The sequence below is a fragment of the Carcharodon carcharias genome, chromosome 31, assembly GCF_017639515.1.
Source record: "Carcharodon carcharias isolate sCarCar2 chromosome 31, sCarCar2.pri, whole genome shotgun sequence".
Taxonomy (NCBI): Eukaryota; Metazoa; Chordata; class Chondrichthyes; order Lamniformes; family Lamnidae; genus Carcharodon; species Carcharodon carcharias.
Genome location: NC_054497.1, coordinates 23,275,396 through 23,288,354, shown reverse-complemented (window position 1 = coordinate 23,288,354; position 12,959 = coordinate 23,275,396). Strand labels below are relative to the sequence as shown.

The 12,959-nt window shown below is 43.3% G+C and overlaps 1 protein-coding gene across 2 annotated transcripts in view; it reads right to left on the bottom strand.

The window, feature by feature from the left end:
• Positions 1-7,618: 7,618 nt before the first annotated feature.
• The window catches only part of ddx59 (DEAD (Asp-Glu-Ala-Asp) box polypeptide 59), a 30,674-nt gene continuing 25,333 nt past the window's right edge, over positions 7,619-12,959 (bottom strand). For both annotated transcript variants that reach the window (XM_041177792.1, XM_041177790.1), the window contains exons 5-8: positions 12,091-12,342; positions 10,931-11,083; positions 8,901-9,029; positions 7,619-8,147 (exon numbers count right to left, since the gene is read on the bottom strand). In XM_041177792.1, coding sequence (XP_041033726.1) covers positions 7,878-8,147; positions 8,901-9,029; positions 10,931-11,083; positions 12,091-12,342 — 804 coding nt within the window. In that variant the 3' untranslated portion in view covers positions 7,619-7,877. The remainder of the gene's footprint in view (positions 8,148-8,900; positions 9,030-10,930; positions 11,084-12,090; positions 12,343-12,959) is intronic.

The following is a 12,959-nucleotide window of genomic DNA, read 5'->3' as shown; positions in this document are numbered from 1 at the left end:
GCATTTCCTCAGTATGACACTGAACTGCCAGCCTGGGTTATGTGCTGAAGTCTCTGCAGTGGGATTTGAACCCACACTTCTGACTCAGAGGAGAGTACACTACTCACTGGATCACAACTGGATGCTCTTTTGAGACAAGTACTTATTCAATATGCTCATGCAGTGATTGATAGAAAACACAAAAAGCCAGAGACAATCTAATGGAGTAGTGGCTTACAATGCAAACCTCTCATGCTCTCTATGAATGTTCCTCCAAAGGCATCTCCTTTCTATTGTATGTGAATTGATTTCACTGCGTTAGCGGCAGAGCAGTCCAGTGCACTGACAATGATGTAAGAGAATAGAAAACAAAACAGAAAATGCTGGAAATGCTCAACAGATCAGGCAATATCTGTGGAGAGAGAAAAAACAGATTTAACATTTTACATCAATGACTTTTTCTCAGATCTGCTCTGACAAAACATTACTGACCTGAAATGTTAACTACTGAGTATTTCCAGCATTTTGTGGTTTTATTTCAGATTTCCAGCATCTGTAGCATTTTGTTTTTGATATAGGGAGATGGGAACGCCTGACAGTGCACTTCACAAAGTGGGTGGCCACCATTTAGGATCTCTTTAAGAGAACAAATTTGTCAGACTTTGGTTTTACAGTTTCTGCTGAGTGAAAAGTGGCATTATCACCAAATTGTTCAGCCTTTACACCCAGAGACAGGACCATGCACTGTTCACAGATTTCATATTACAGAATTCACGATGAGTCAGAGGACATGCAATTTGGTTTTAAAAAAAAGGCTTGTTATTAACAGTGTGATAGGAAATGTGTAAGTTTTTTTAGTTGTTGTCATCCACATTGGTACCAATGACATTGATAGGACCAGAAAGGAGATTCTGCTGAAAGCATTTGAACAATTAGGAGCTAAATTAAAAAGCGGAATCTCCAAGGTAATAATCTCGGGATTACAACCTGAGCCAGGGGCAAACTGGCATAGGATAAATAAAGTCAAGGGATTAAATGCGTTAGTGTGGGAGAATGGGTTTCAGTTCATGGGGCACTGGCACCAGTACTGGGGTAGAGGGGAGTTGTCCGGTGGGACGGGCTTCATTTGAACTGAGCTGGGACCAGTGTCCTCGTGAATCGAATAACTAGGGCTGTGGAGAGGGCTTTAAACTAAATAGATGGGGGTGGGGAGGGTTTTGAGAGGGGATACATAGGCTTACAAAGCAAAAAGGAGATGGCGGCATTGCAGGGCAAAGACTTAGGTAATGATTCCCAAAGTGTGACAGGAAGAGACAGAGCGTACAAACATAAATAAAAGCAGCAAATAGGGTCAAAGGGGGGAAAAAATGGTATAGCACCAAAATAAATGGCTCTTTACATAAATGCATGTAGTATTCGGAACAAAATAAATGAATTAACAGAACAAATAGAGGTTAACGGGTATGATCTTATAGCCATTACGGAGACATGGTTACAAGGAGATCAAAGCTGGGAACTAAATCTTCAGGGGTATGTGACTTTTCAAAAGGACAGGCAGGAAGGAAAGGGTGGTGGGGTAGCTTTGTTAGTATGAGATGGAATAAGTACGATAGCAAGAAATGATCTTGGATAGGAAGATGTAGAATCCATATGGATGGAGGTAAGAAATAGCAGGGGAAGATGATGCTGTAGGCCCCCAAACAGTAGCTATAATGTAGGACAGGGAATAAATCAGGAGATAATGGGGGCATGTAAAAAAAGGCAGCACGTTAATCATGGGTGACTTTAATCTTCATTAGATTGGGAAAATCAAATTGGCAGAGGTAGTCAAGAGCAAGAATCCACAGAGTGTATTTCGGACAGTTTCCTAGAACAATAAGTGTGGATCCAACCAGGAATCAGGCTTTTGGATCTGGTAATATGCAATGAGGCAGGTTTAATAAATCATCTGAGGAAAAGATCCCCTGGGAAACAGTGACTATAATACGGTAGAATGTAGCATTCAGTTTGAGAGTGAGAAATTTAGGTCGGAAACTTGGTGTGCTAAACTTAAATAAGGGTAATTACAAAGGTATGAGGGTAGAGTTGGCTGGAGTGGACTGGTAAAGGAGTTTAGCAGAAAAGATAGTTGATGAACAATGGCAGACATTTAAGAAAATAGTTCATGACTCACAACAAAGAGATATCCCAGTGAGGAAGAAGGATTTGAGGAAGGGGATAAACCAACCATGGCTAACCAAGGGAGTTAAGGACAGTATCAAATTGAAAGAAAAAACATATAATGTGGCAAAGATTAGCGGTAAGCCAGAGGATTGGGAAAGTTTCAAAAACCAACAAAAGATGACCAAAAAAAATAAAGAGGGAGAAAATAATCTTTGAGGGTAAACTAGCAAGTAATATAAAAACGGACAGTAAGAGCTTCTTTAAACATATAAAAAGGAAGAGAGAGGTCAAAGTGAACATAGGCCCCTTAGAGAATGAGGCTGGGGAAATAATGGGGAACCAGGAAATGGCAGATATAATATTTTGAATAAATATTTTGCTTCAGTCTTCACAGTAGAGGACACTAATTGCATTCCAAAAATGCTAAATAATCAAGGGGCAAAGGGTAGGTGGAGGAAATAAATACAATAACTATCATGGGAGAAAAAGTACCAGGGAAACTAATGGGGCTGAAGGCCGATAAGTCCCCTGGACCTGATGGGTTGCATCCTAGGATATTAAAGGAAGTAGCTACAGAGATAGTGGATGCACTGGTAGTAATCTTCCAAGATTCCTTAGATTTTGGAAAAGTCCCAAAGGATTGGAAAACTGTCAATGTAACACCCTTATTGAAAAAGGGAGGGAGACAAAAAACAGGTAACTATAGGCCAGTTAGCTTAATTTCTGTCATTGGGTAAAGTGTTAGACTCTATTATAAAGGATATAATAGCAGAGGATTTAGAAATACATAATCAAGCAGAATCAGCATGGCTTCATGATGGGGAAATCATTCCTGACAAATTTATTAGAATTCTTTGTCAACAAGAAGGGTAGATAAAGGGGAACCAATTGGTGTAATATATTTGGATTTCCAAAAGGCAGCTAATAAGGTACCGCACATAAAACTACTTAATAAGATAAGAGCCCACGAAGTTGGGGGTAGCAGGGATAGAGGATTGGCTAATAGGACACAGAATTGGGATAAGGGGGGCATTTTCAGAATGGCAACCTGTAACTAGTGGAGTGCCAAAGGAATCAATGCCGGGGCCACAATTATTTACAATATATATTAACGACTTGGATGAGGGAAGTGAATATACTATCACCAGGTTTGTGGATGACACAAAAATAGGTGGGAAGGCAAGTGGTGAGGATGACACAAAGTCTACAGAGGGATATAGACAGGTTAAGTGGGTGGGCAAAAATTTGGCAGATGCAATATAATGAGGTTGTGCACTTTAACAGGAAGAATAGAGAAGCTGAATATTATTTAAATGGAGAAAGACTACAGAAAACTGCAGCACAGAGGGATTTGGGAGTCCTCATGCATGCAAAAAGCTAGCATCCAAGTTCAACAGGGAATAGGGAAGGCAAGTGGAATGTTGGTCTTTATTTCAAAGGGAATGGAATATAAAAATAGGGAAGTCTTGCTAAAACTATACAAGGCACTAGTTAAACCACACCTAGAATGCTGTGAACAGTTTTGGTCCCCTTATCTAAGGAAAAGATATACTGGCATTGGAGGCAGTCCAGAGAAGGTTCACTATGTTGATCCCGGGTATGGAGTGATTTTCTTATGAGGAGAGGTTGAGTAGGTTGGGCCTGTACTCAATGGAGTTTAGGAGAATGAGAGGCAATCTTATTGAAACATATAAGATTCTTAGGGGACTTGACAGGGTATTTGCTGAGAGGTTGTTTTCCCTTGTGGGAGGGTCCAGGACCAGAGGGCATAATCTCAGAGTAAAGGGTCACCCATTTGAGACGGAGATGAGGAGAAATTTCTTCTCTCAGCAGCTAGTTAATCTGTGGAATTCTTTACCACAGAGGGCTGTAGAGACTGGGTCGTTAAGTATATTCAAGGCTGAGATAGACAGATTTTTAATCAGTAAGGGACTCAAGGGTTATGGGGTAAAGGCAGGAAAGTGGAGTTGATGATTATCAGATCAGCCATGCAGCATTTTTTGTTTTTGTTTCAGATTTCCAGCATCACAGTATTTTTCCTTTACCTTTTACATCAATCTGAACAGTCAGATAGGGTCTCAGTTTAACATCTATCCAAAAGATGGCACCTCCGGCAGTGCAGCATTCCAGCACTGCACTGGAGTGTCAGCCTTGATTTTTTGTGCTCAAAAAAACCCAGAACCTTGTGTCTCAGAGGCAAGCATGCTACCACCTGAGCCACGGCTGAACCTGTGTTGGATTGAAATACCAGGAATAGGGCAGGGCAGAGGAACAATTGGAGTGAGTCTATGCAGAAGAGGAAGCAATTGGTAAAGAAAGTGCAGTAAGCAGAGAAGTAAGTATGAAGTAAGAGGCTGTGGAGGAAAGAGTAATCGGGGATATGGCAGAAAGGATCAAGTGTGGGAGAAAACAAGCAGCTATATGAGAAGGCCTAAACTGGCTTTATGTTGGCCCAGGAGGAGCAGGAGTGAAAAATCTCAAGTGGAGCGAGATAGAGGAACACAAGTCTGTGAGAAGTTTGAGTGGGGCCTGGTACACTATGATCAAGCACTGTAGTGGATCGTATATAAAGCAAGCAGCATAGTAGCCATAGGCACAACAGAAACAGGTCAAAGAAAATTGTGAGCAGGCCTATGGGGAGGCACAAGTGTCATATTGTTAGGAAGTTACTCATTACAGAGTGACAAACAAATGTTGATTTTCCATGATGGATGGTGACACAGAAGTGTTTATCAACATGACAGGAGTTAAAAATAAGTAGACAGGAAATACACATTATTTGCAAAACTTTTAATATATTATTAGATCGAAGAAATGATCTCCACAACTATCTGGTTATTTTTGATCGGTGCCGCACTCTTAACCAGGATCTGCCTGCTGGTGTGTTAGGCCTGCTCCCATGGTGCCTCTTTTGTAACTGTCTTGAGAGGGAGATCTGATACAGACTCTGGAATATGTTGAGCCCACACCTTGGCAGCCACCTCTCTGAAAAGGTCACCATTGATGAGGAGATCCAATACTGGAAGCCTAGCCTTCTACAAACTACGGCAATGAGTGTGAGTGTTTTGACAGCAAAGACCTCCACAAGTCAACAAAAGTCCTAGAGTACAGAGCAGTTGTCGTCATCACACTTCTGTACTGCAGTGAGACCTGGACTGTGTATCAGCGACACATAAAAAAGAAATTCCATCAACAATGTCTCCACCGCATTCTCCGGATTCAGTGGGAGAACCATTGAACAAATGCAAGTGAACTTCTTGAAGCCAGCTCCACAAGCATTCAGGCTAAACTCCTGAATAATCAACTTCAATGGACTGGGCACTGTGTCTGGATGTCCAAATAGCATCTCCCCACCAAGTCCCATTTACTCAACTCTCAAATGGCCAAAGTTCCAGAGAAGCACAAAGAAAATGGTTCACAGACACTCTGAAGCTCTCCTTGAAGTGCAGCAGCATTGACATTAATGACTTGAAGAACTTGTTACCAATCATTCAGGTGACAACTTGTCCATCAAGCTGCATCATGCTTTGAGTCACAATGTCTTAATGATCAGGCAGAGCAAGGGCAAACAAGGAAAGAAAGCAAATCCTGTGCTCTAGATCCCATTGCCTCATGGAATGTCCTGCCCCATGTACCCAAGATCTGTGGTTGATGAATCGGCCTGCTCAGTTATGACAGATACTCGCGACTCTGAATGGACGTCATCCTCAAATTGAGAGAAAGCTGGTGATGATGATACCTCTTCGCGGTAACTCAGCTCTATAGGTGTGCTCATCATCTGGAGCTCAGCCTCTGGCTTGCACAATTAAAAAATATATTTTTGAAAGCTAGCTTAAAAAAAAAGCATTCCTTGCCCAAAGCTTGAGGATGCCCTAGCTAAAACTCATCACCTCTATTTATTTATTCATTCATGGGATGTGACTGTCATTGGCAAGGCCGGCATTTATTGCCCCTCCCTAACTTTATGAGGAGACGATAGCCTAGTGGTAACATCACTGGACAAGTAACAAGAGGCCCTGGCTTATACTCCAGGGCATTGATACTATTTTTCTAATTCCAGATTTATTTTACTACCTCAATTTAAATTCCCCAGCAGCCATGATGGGATTGAACATGTCTCGGGCCATTCGTCCTAGTTTATGGATTAACTAGCCCAGTAACATAATCACTATCCTTTCAGCTGCTCCTTAAAAGTTCTCGCTTTGACCAAGCTTGTCCTAATGGCTCAATATCCTTTTTTGTCTGATTATATTATAGTTCCTGTTTCTGAACTTCACATGTAAAGCAGCTTAGGGGCCATTTTGATTATTTGTTACTTTTTCAAACTGTGCAACAGAGGTTTCACGTGGCTGAGTGTTTCACCTGCTACAATTGAAGCAGTACCATGATCTTTTTATTAATATAATTAAAAAGGAAAGATATGGAGACTGTGAGTTAGAGGCCAAGAGATAGAGACATGGAGATTGGGATAGATAGACAGATAGAAAAAGAGAATGGAGGGATAGATGGATGGAAGGAGAAAATCAGAAAAAGGGATAGATTATTATTCATTGCTTACCAATAGTGGCCACACCTATCATCAACTGATCTAGATTCAATGCAATCTCATGCAGATAAGATAAAAGTTTCCTCTTTTTGAGATAAACAACCAAAATGAAATGGGTTTGAGCCCTCCTGACCTAGTTGTTCTTGGCCATGTACCATGATGTGGGAAAGTGGTATTGAAGTAGATGATCAGCCATGATCTAATTGAATGGCCGAGCAGGCTCGATGGGCTGAATGGCCTACTCTTGTTCCCATGTTCTTATCAGCAGCACAAAACTGCTCCTAATTCAGCACTGAACCGTCAACCACATTCAGAGAGGTCACAGGATGGAGAAATGGTATAATAGCAGTCACTTCAGAGATGGTGAGGCACATAGTTAGAAAGGAGAGAAAGCATTTACTTTGTGTGTAACAATACCACATTCTACCCTAGCAAACACATGATTGATGTTAACAGGTCACTGGATGCCTGAAATAGAAAGCATCCAATTCTTCAGCTTTGTGAATACAAAAGGGGGAAAAAAGCCATTAGACACGATAACCTCATAGGCTGGCTTCTTATCCACTTGCTGTACTTGTCCACAACAGGCTATTGTCTATGTGTAGCCCTGGAGCCCATCTCATAGCTGTTTGGCAGGCTCAAGGCTATAGATGGTAGTTGTGCATTGCACTCGAGGATGTTCTTGTGAAGGATCCCTGCAGCAAACCCACCACTCAAATCAGAGGACTTTTGGGTGTACATTTCCATTCGTGCATGTACAGCTCTGCTCAGACTCGAGCTCCAAGATGCAACACAGCCCTCAAGTGAGGTCAGTTGTTACACAAACAAATACACACAGACTGCCCACATCCCTCCTGTGGACAGATTCTGATGGTGAACGGAAAGATGCCCAACACTACCAATCTTTGCCATTGAGACAAACAGAGCCAGTTTACAAATGATCAAAAATATATTTACAGAAATAGACAGGTTTACACACTTCATACAGAATACTTGAAAAGCTTCATCTTTTAAATTCAAAGCCCTCTAACCAGCTTCTTGCAATGAGATATGCATGACCCCCATGCCTCACTCTTATGGTCTATACTCAGGCAAAAGTAACATTGGAGGAGGCAGTGGAAAACAAAAGCCAGCAGACAGGCTGCTGTTAGCCAGGAGCCCAGCCTGTCCTCTCACCACAGGTCACAACTTATCGTTTCTGCAGCACACTGCGGTCGTGCTTCCTGATGATATCCATCAGACTCTTCCCAGTCACCATGTCTTGCTGAGCTCGCTGCTTGTTCCTCAGCTGCTCTCTGCGTTGCTGCTCATTCAAGTACGGCGAGTTGAGGAGCTGGGGTGGCAGCAGTGTACCCGTTGGCTTCACCCGCTTCACCAATTCCAGGAAATGCCTGCTGCTGTTATTATTCACAAAGGTGATGGCTGTTCCTCGGTGGCCCAACCGCCCTGCTCTCCCCACCTGGAAAAACAAGCGTGTACAACTTGAATTAGAGCAACACTTAGCCATGGTCTGGGACTTTAGCTGTGGGATTTACCAAAACCACATAACAGCATGCCTGATGATGGTGTTGCTGTTTCATTCAAAGATTTACCCCTATTTAGTTGCGCACGGCTCAGTTGGTAGAATTTTTGTCCCCGAGTCATAAAGTGAATTCAAGTCCCACTCTAGAAAGCTCAGCATAAAAATCTAGGCCAACATTCAAGGGCAATGCTGAGCGAATGCTGTTGGAGATGAAGTCTTTCAGGTAAGACATTAAACCTATCTGGTCTTTCAGGTGAATATAAAAGATCCAATGACATTGCTTTGAAGAAGAGCAGGGGAGTTATCCCCGGTGTCTGGGCCAATATTTATCCATCAATCAACATCACAAAAACAGATTATCTGCTCATTATCACATTGCTGTTTGAGAGATCTTGCTGTGTGCAAATTGGCTGCCACCTTTCAAAGGAACATAGGACTTAGGCGCTAGAAAAGCAAATACGGAGGAAGCTGAAGCACTCAAAGGGGAATTGAATCAGGAAAATAAACACTTCAAATGGCATCAACTATAATAATTTAACATGAGTACCACTCAACCCAATTGCATCGACACGGACTGGTTAGAGTGAATGGCCTCATACCGCATTGTGATGGCTGTGCATTTCACAGTATGGGACAGCAGCAGAAGGCAGTGAAAAGAGATGAAGAATTCACACAGTAAAACTTCCCTACCTGATGCACATATTCGTCCATGGTAGAAGGCATGTCAAAGTTCACAACCAGTTTGACGTTGACAAGGTCCAGCCCTCTGCCGAGGACTCCTGTGCTGACTACAACCTCATAGTCACCTTGAAGCAGACCCTGGCAAAAGGACAGCATAAACAGGCTTTGGAGTAATGAAGAGATGGGAAAATTTCCCCCTCCCCCACCAGTGCTTCCTTCTCCATTTTTTTTTTAATATACACACCCACCACCCATCCAGATATGGACACGACTGAGCCTTGCTGCTCTTTGAACTGTTGATGGGGGTGCTAAGATTTGCAGTCAGCCAAGTGCCAAAATGGCTTGTTCCAAGGCTCAGCTTCCACAGCGGAGTGAAGCTGATCAGCTTGACCTGGGACACAGTTGGAACGCAGCAACTTGCTTTTTTTTTGTTCCTCAGGTGACTCTGTCATGCAATTTATTTCCTGCAAATATTGGCACACTCCCATCAAACTTGGGATGGTGCTGTGGTTATGGCACTGGAGGCAGAGTTCAGATCTCACTAAATTGAAAAACTGAATTTAATAAGTCTGCTCATTTACATGTTGGCCCCACCCAGAAGTTAAAAGGCGGTGAAACTTGCTGGGCTGGTTTCTCATTGACTGTCTTAGGGTTTCAGTAGGATCTCTCACTGATGGATACGGACTGATGAGCATTGACAACCCTCCAGCTGTGGTAGCAGCAGTAAGCACTCGCTCCTCTGAATCAGAAGATCATGGGGTCAAAGGACAATCTAAAGACTTGACCACATTATCTAAGTTGACACTCCAGCACAGTACTGAGATTGCGCTATAAGGTCAGAGGCCCAGCTTACCCTCAAGCGGATGTAAAAGATTCCATGACACTACTTCATTGGAGAGCAAAGGAGTTTTTCCTGGTATTCTGGCCAATATTTATCCCTCAATCAACATTCCTTATCTGATCATTTATACCATTGCTGTTTGTGAGATCTTCCTGTGTGCATTTCGTTCCCATGTTTCCTGCATTAAAACAGTGACTGCAGCTCAAAATACTTCATTAGCAATAAAGTGCTTTGGGGCATCCTGAGGTTATGAAGTGCACAACAGAAATGAGAGTTTTTCTTTTTAGTACTTCATTCAATTAGCTGTTCGCCAAGATTGCCTATTTCCACCTCTGCCCTGCCTCAGATGATCTGCTACCTAACCCCTCATCCTTGCCTTTGCTACCTCTAGACCTGACAATATCAATGCACTTCTTGCTGGCCTTCCGCATTCTATCCTCTGGAATCTTGTGGTCGTCCAAAACTCTGTTGCCCATATCTTTACTTGTATCAAGTTCTGTTCATCCATCACCCCTATGCTCGCTAACCTACACTGGCTTCCAGTTAAGTAACACCTCGATTTTAAAATTCTCATCCTAGTTTCAAGTTCCACCATGGCCTTTCCCCTCCCTACCTCTGTAATCTCCTCCACTCCCACAATGCTGGAATCTCTGTGCTTCTCTAATTCTGGCCTCTTGGAATTTTCCTGATTTTAATTCCACACCATTGGTGGCCTTGCCTTCAACAGCCAAGGCCCTAAGCCCTGGAATTCCTTCCATAGACCTCTCTGCCCTCATTTGTCCATTAAAACATTTCTTAAAACTTACCCCTTTGAGAAAGCTTCTGACCTTCTGCCCTAAATCATATAATGTGGTTGGACGGCAAATTTTGCTCCTGTGTAGTGACTTCACCTGTTTTATTATGTTAAAATCACTATATAAATGCAAGTTGTTGTTAAGATGTGAACCTAGACAAGTGTGGGCAGGGTCTTAGACCACAGCAGGCGTCACACCCTAAAGTGTCGTTCAGCTGAAATGCAGCTAGGAGAATTAACTTTCCTGAACCCAGGGATACTGATCCCAGCTGCGGTATTCCAAATGCTGCCCTGGTCTGGAATGGTACAGAATACAGGTGGATGCTTGGAACTTTGTGCTGTATGATTCAGTAAGACGCTAGGCTAATCTACGTACTCACTCATTGGTTTCCATCAGCCTTTTACCTGCAGAATCTGATTCCGTTCACACTGCGCCTTGTCCGAGTGAATGGCCACTGTTTTCAGGCCTGTGATCGTCTGCACGGCATTCGACAGTAGATCAGCTCCCAGTCTGCAATCCACAAACACCAGCACAGGCGGGTGGAAGAGCTTGCTGTCCTACATGAGTGGAACAAATAGAAAATGGATTAGAAAGTGTTTATTTAATACAGAGGTTGAGCAGTTTAAGTGGACCCTCATCTCCACTCACTCTCTTCTCTTCTCGCTCCCTTCAACCCTGAAGATTCTGATCCCTGCAGTCCAAAATGGACCTCCAGTGCCTCACTCAAATGATACTTTTTCAAGTGGGTAAGTGAGTTATTTAACTGTGGGTGCATCACAATGCAGCCTAAATTGTCCTCACCCTAAACTGTCCCCACACATTCATACCCCTTTCAGTAGGTGCCACCAGAGTGAGCAGTAACTCTGTCTGATTCTCTACATTTGTCTCCATGCCCCTCCTTATCCCAGAGGCACTGATGCTAATTCAGAACTTGCATATTACCAATGACTACTGAAGCAACTGTTCTACTTGGAACCCAGTTGCAGCAGAGACTCCCCAGGAAAAGCTTTAGGGATGTCCTCAAAGCATCCATGAAGGGAGACCCTAGCTTGTGACCGCCCGAAATTGAGAAGACTCATTTGGTAAAGCATCGAGCGTATCGAGAGACTTTGTTGAGAATGTGCAGAAATGAAGTCAAGACATCAGAAGGAGCGCACAAACCTCCCAACAACTCATCCACCCAACCCTTCAAGCACCACCTGCCCCATATAGGGTAGAGTATGCAGATCACGCATTGGACTAATCAGGCATCTGAGAACCCATCAAACTGGAGTGGAAGCAAATCATCCTCGATTCCCGAGGAGCTGCCTAAGGAACAAGAAATTACTAATGTCAGCGTGACCAGTTCATTCTGTTGAACCCATGACTTTTGAACCCAGGGCCTTGCTGTTAACAATGGTTCAGTTCCACAGCTCCTAACCTATCCATGATGGAGTCTCTCTGCCCTGCTCTGTCATCTTGTTGAATACAAGCCAGTTCCACTCCATCAGACCCTGCCCCACTATTGGGGTGACTTGGAGAGGTTCTACTTCACATTCATACAGAAAGCTTCAATTCTACTTGCATTCAGAATCTCAAACAGTTTCTTCTTCTTGGATGGTTCCTCCACCCACAGGATAATCTGACGGACATTGGAACAAGGCTGGTTCATCTCTCCGACTGTGATCCTGACTGGGTCCTGTAGGAACTGGGTGGCCAGCTGCTCAATACCTGCTGGGATGGTGGCAGAGACCAGAATCGTTTGATGTTCCTCAGGCATTTTCTCTAGAATATCCAACACCTGCTGCTGGAATCCCATCTTCAACATGGTGTCAACCTCAACAAGAAAAAAAAACACCTTTTAGGTTTATCGTAAGCAATGTTGCAACATGCACACTAGTTATTGAGTTTTGGGATATGGGCATTGGTGGCAAGGCCAGCAATATTGCTCCAAGAAGTTGGGGAAAATGGAGGTGCGGCTGATCCTGTGTGTCTGCTGCTCATGTCTCCTTATAGGTGGTAGAGGTCACAGGGTTAGGAGCTGCTTCCAAAAAAGCCTCACTGAGAAGCTTCAGTCAACAGATAGAACATAAAGCCTCCCTGCCTCTGTGCAGGTTAATGTAATAAAATTAGCTCCTGTTCTGAAGATGCTCAATCCTGTCACTGATGGGGCCCAGGGCATTGCTGCCTGTCACCTTAGTGGTCATACGTTTTGTCTGAACCTACAGTGAAGGCATTGGCAGGCAATTTAGCTGTGTGGGGCTTCACAGCCAAGTCTAATCCTGAGGGCCTCTCAGAGGGTCGTGAGTCTTTGGAACAGTCTTCCTGAAAAGGCGATGGAAGCAGAGTCTTTCAATATTCTTAAGGCAGAGGTGGATAGATTCTTGTTAAGCAAGGGGGTGATAGGTTATCGGGGATAAGCGGGATGCAGATTTCAGGTTACTACCAGATCAG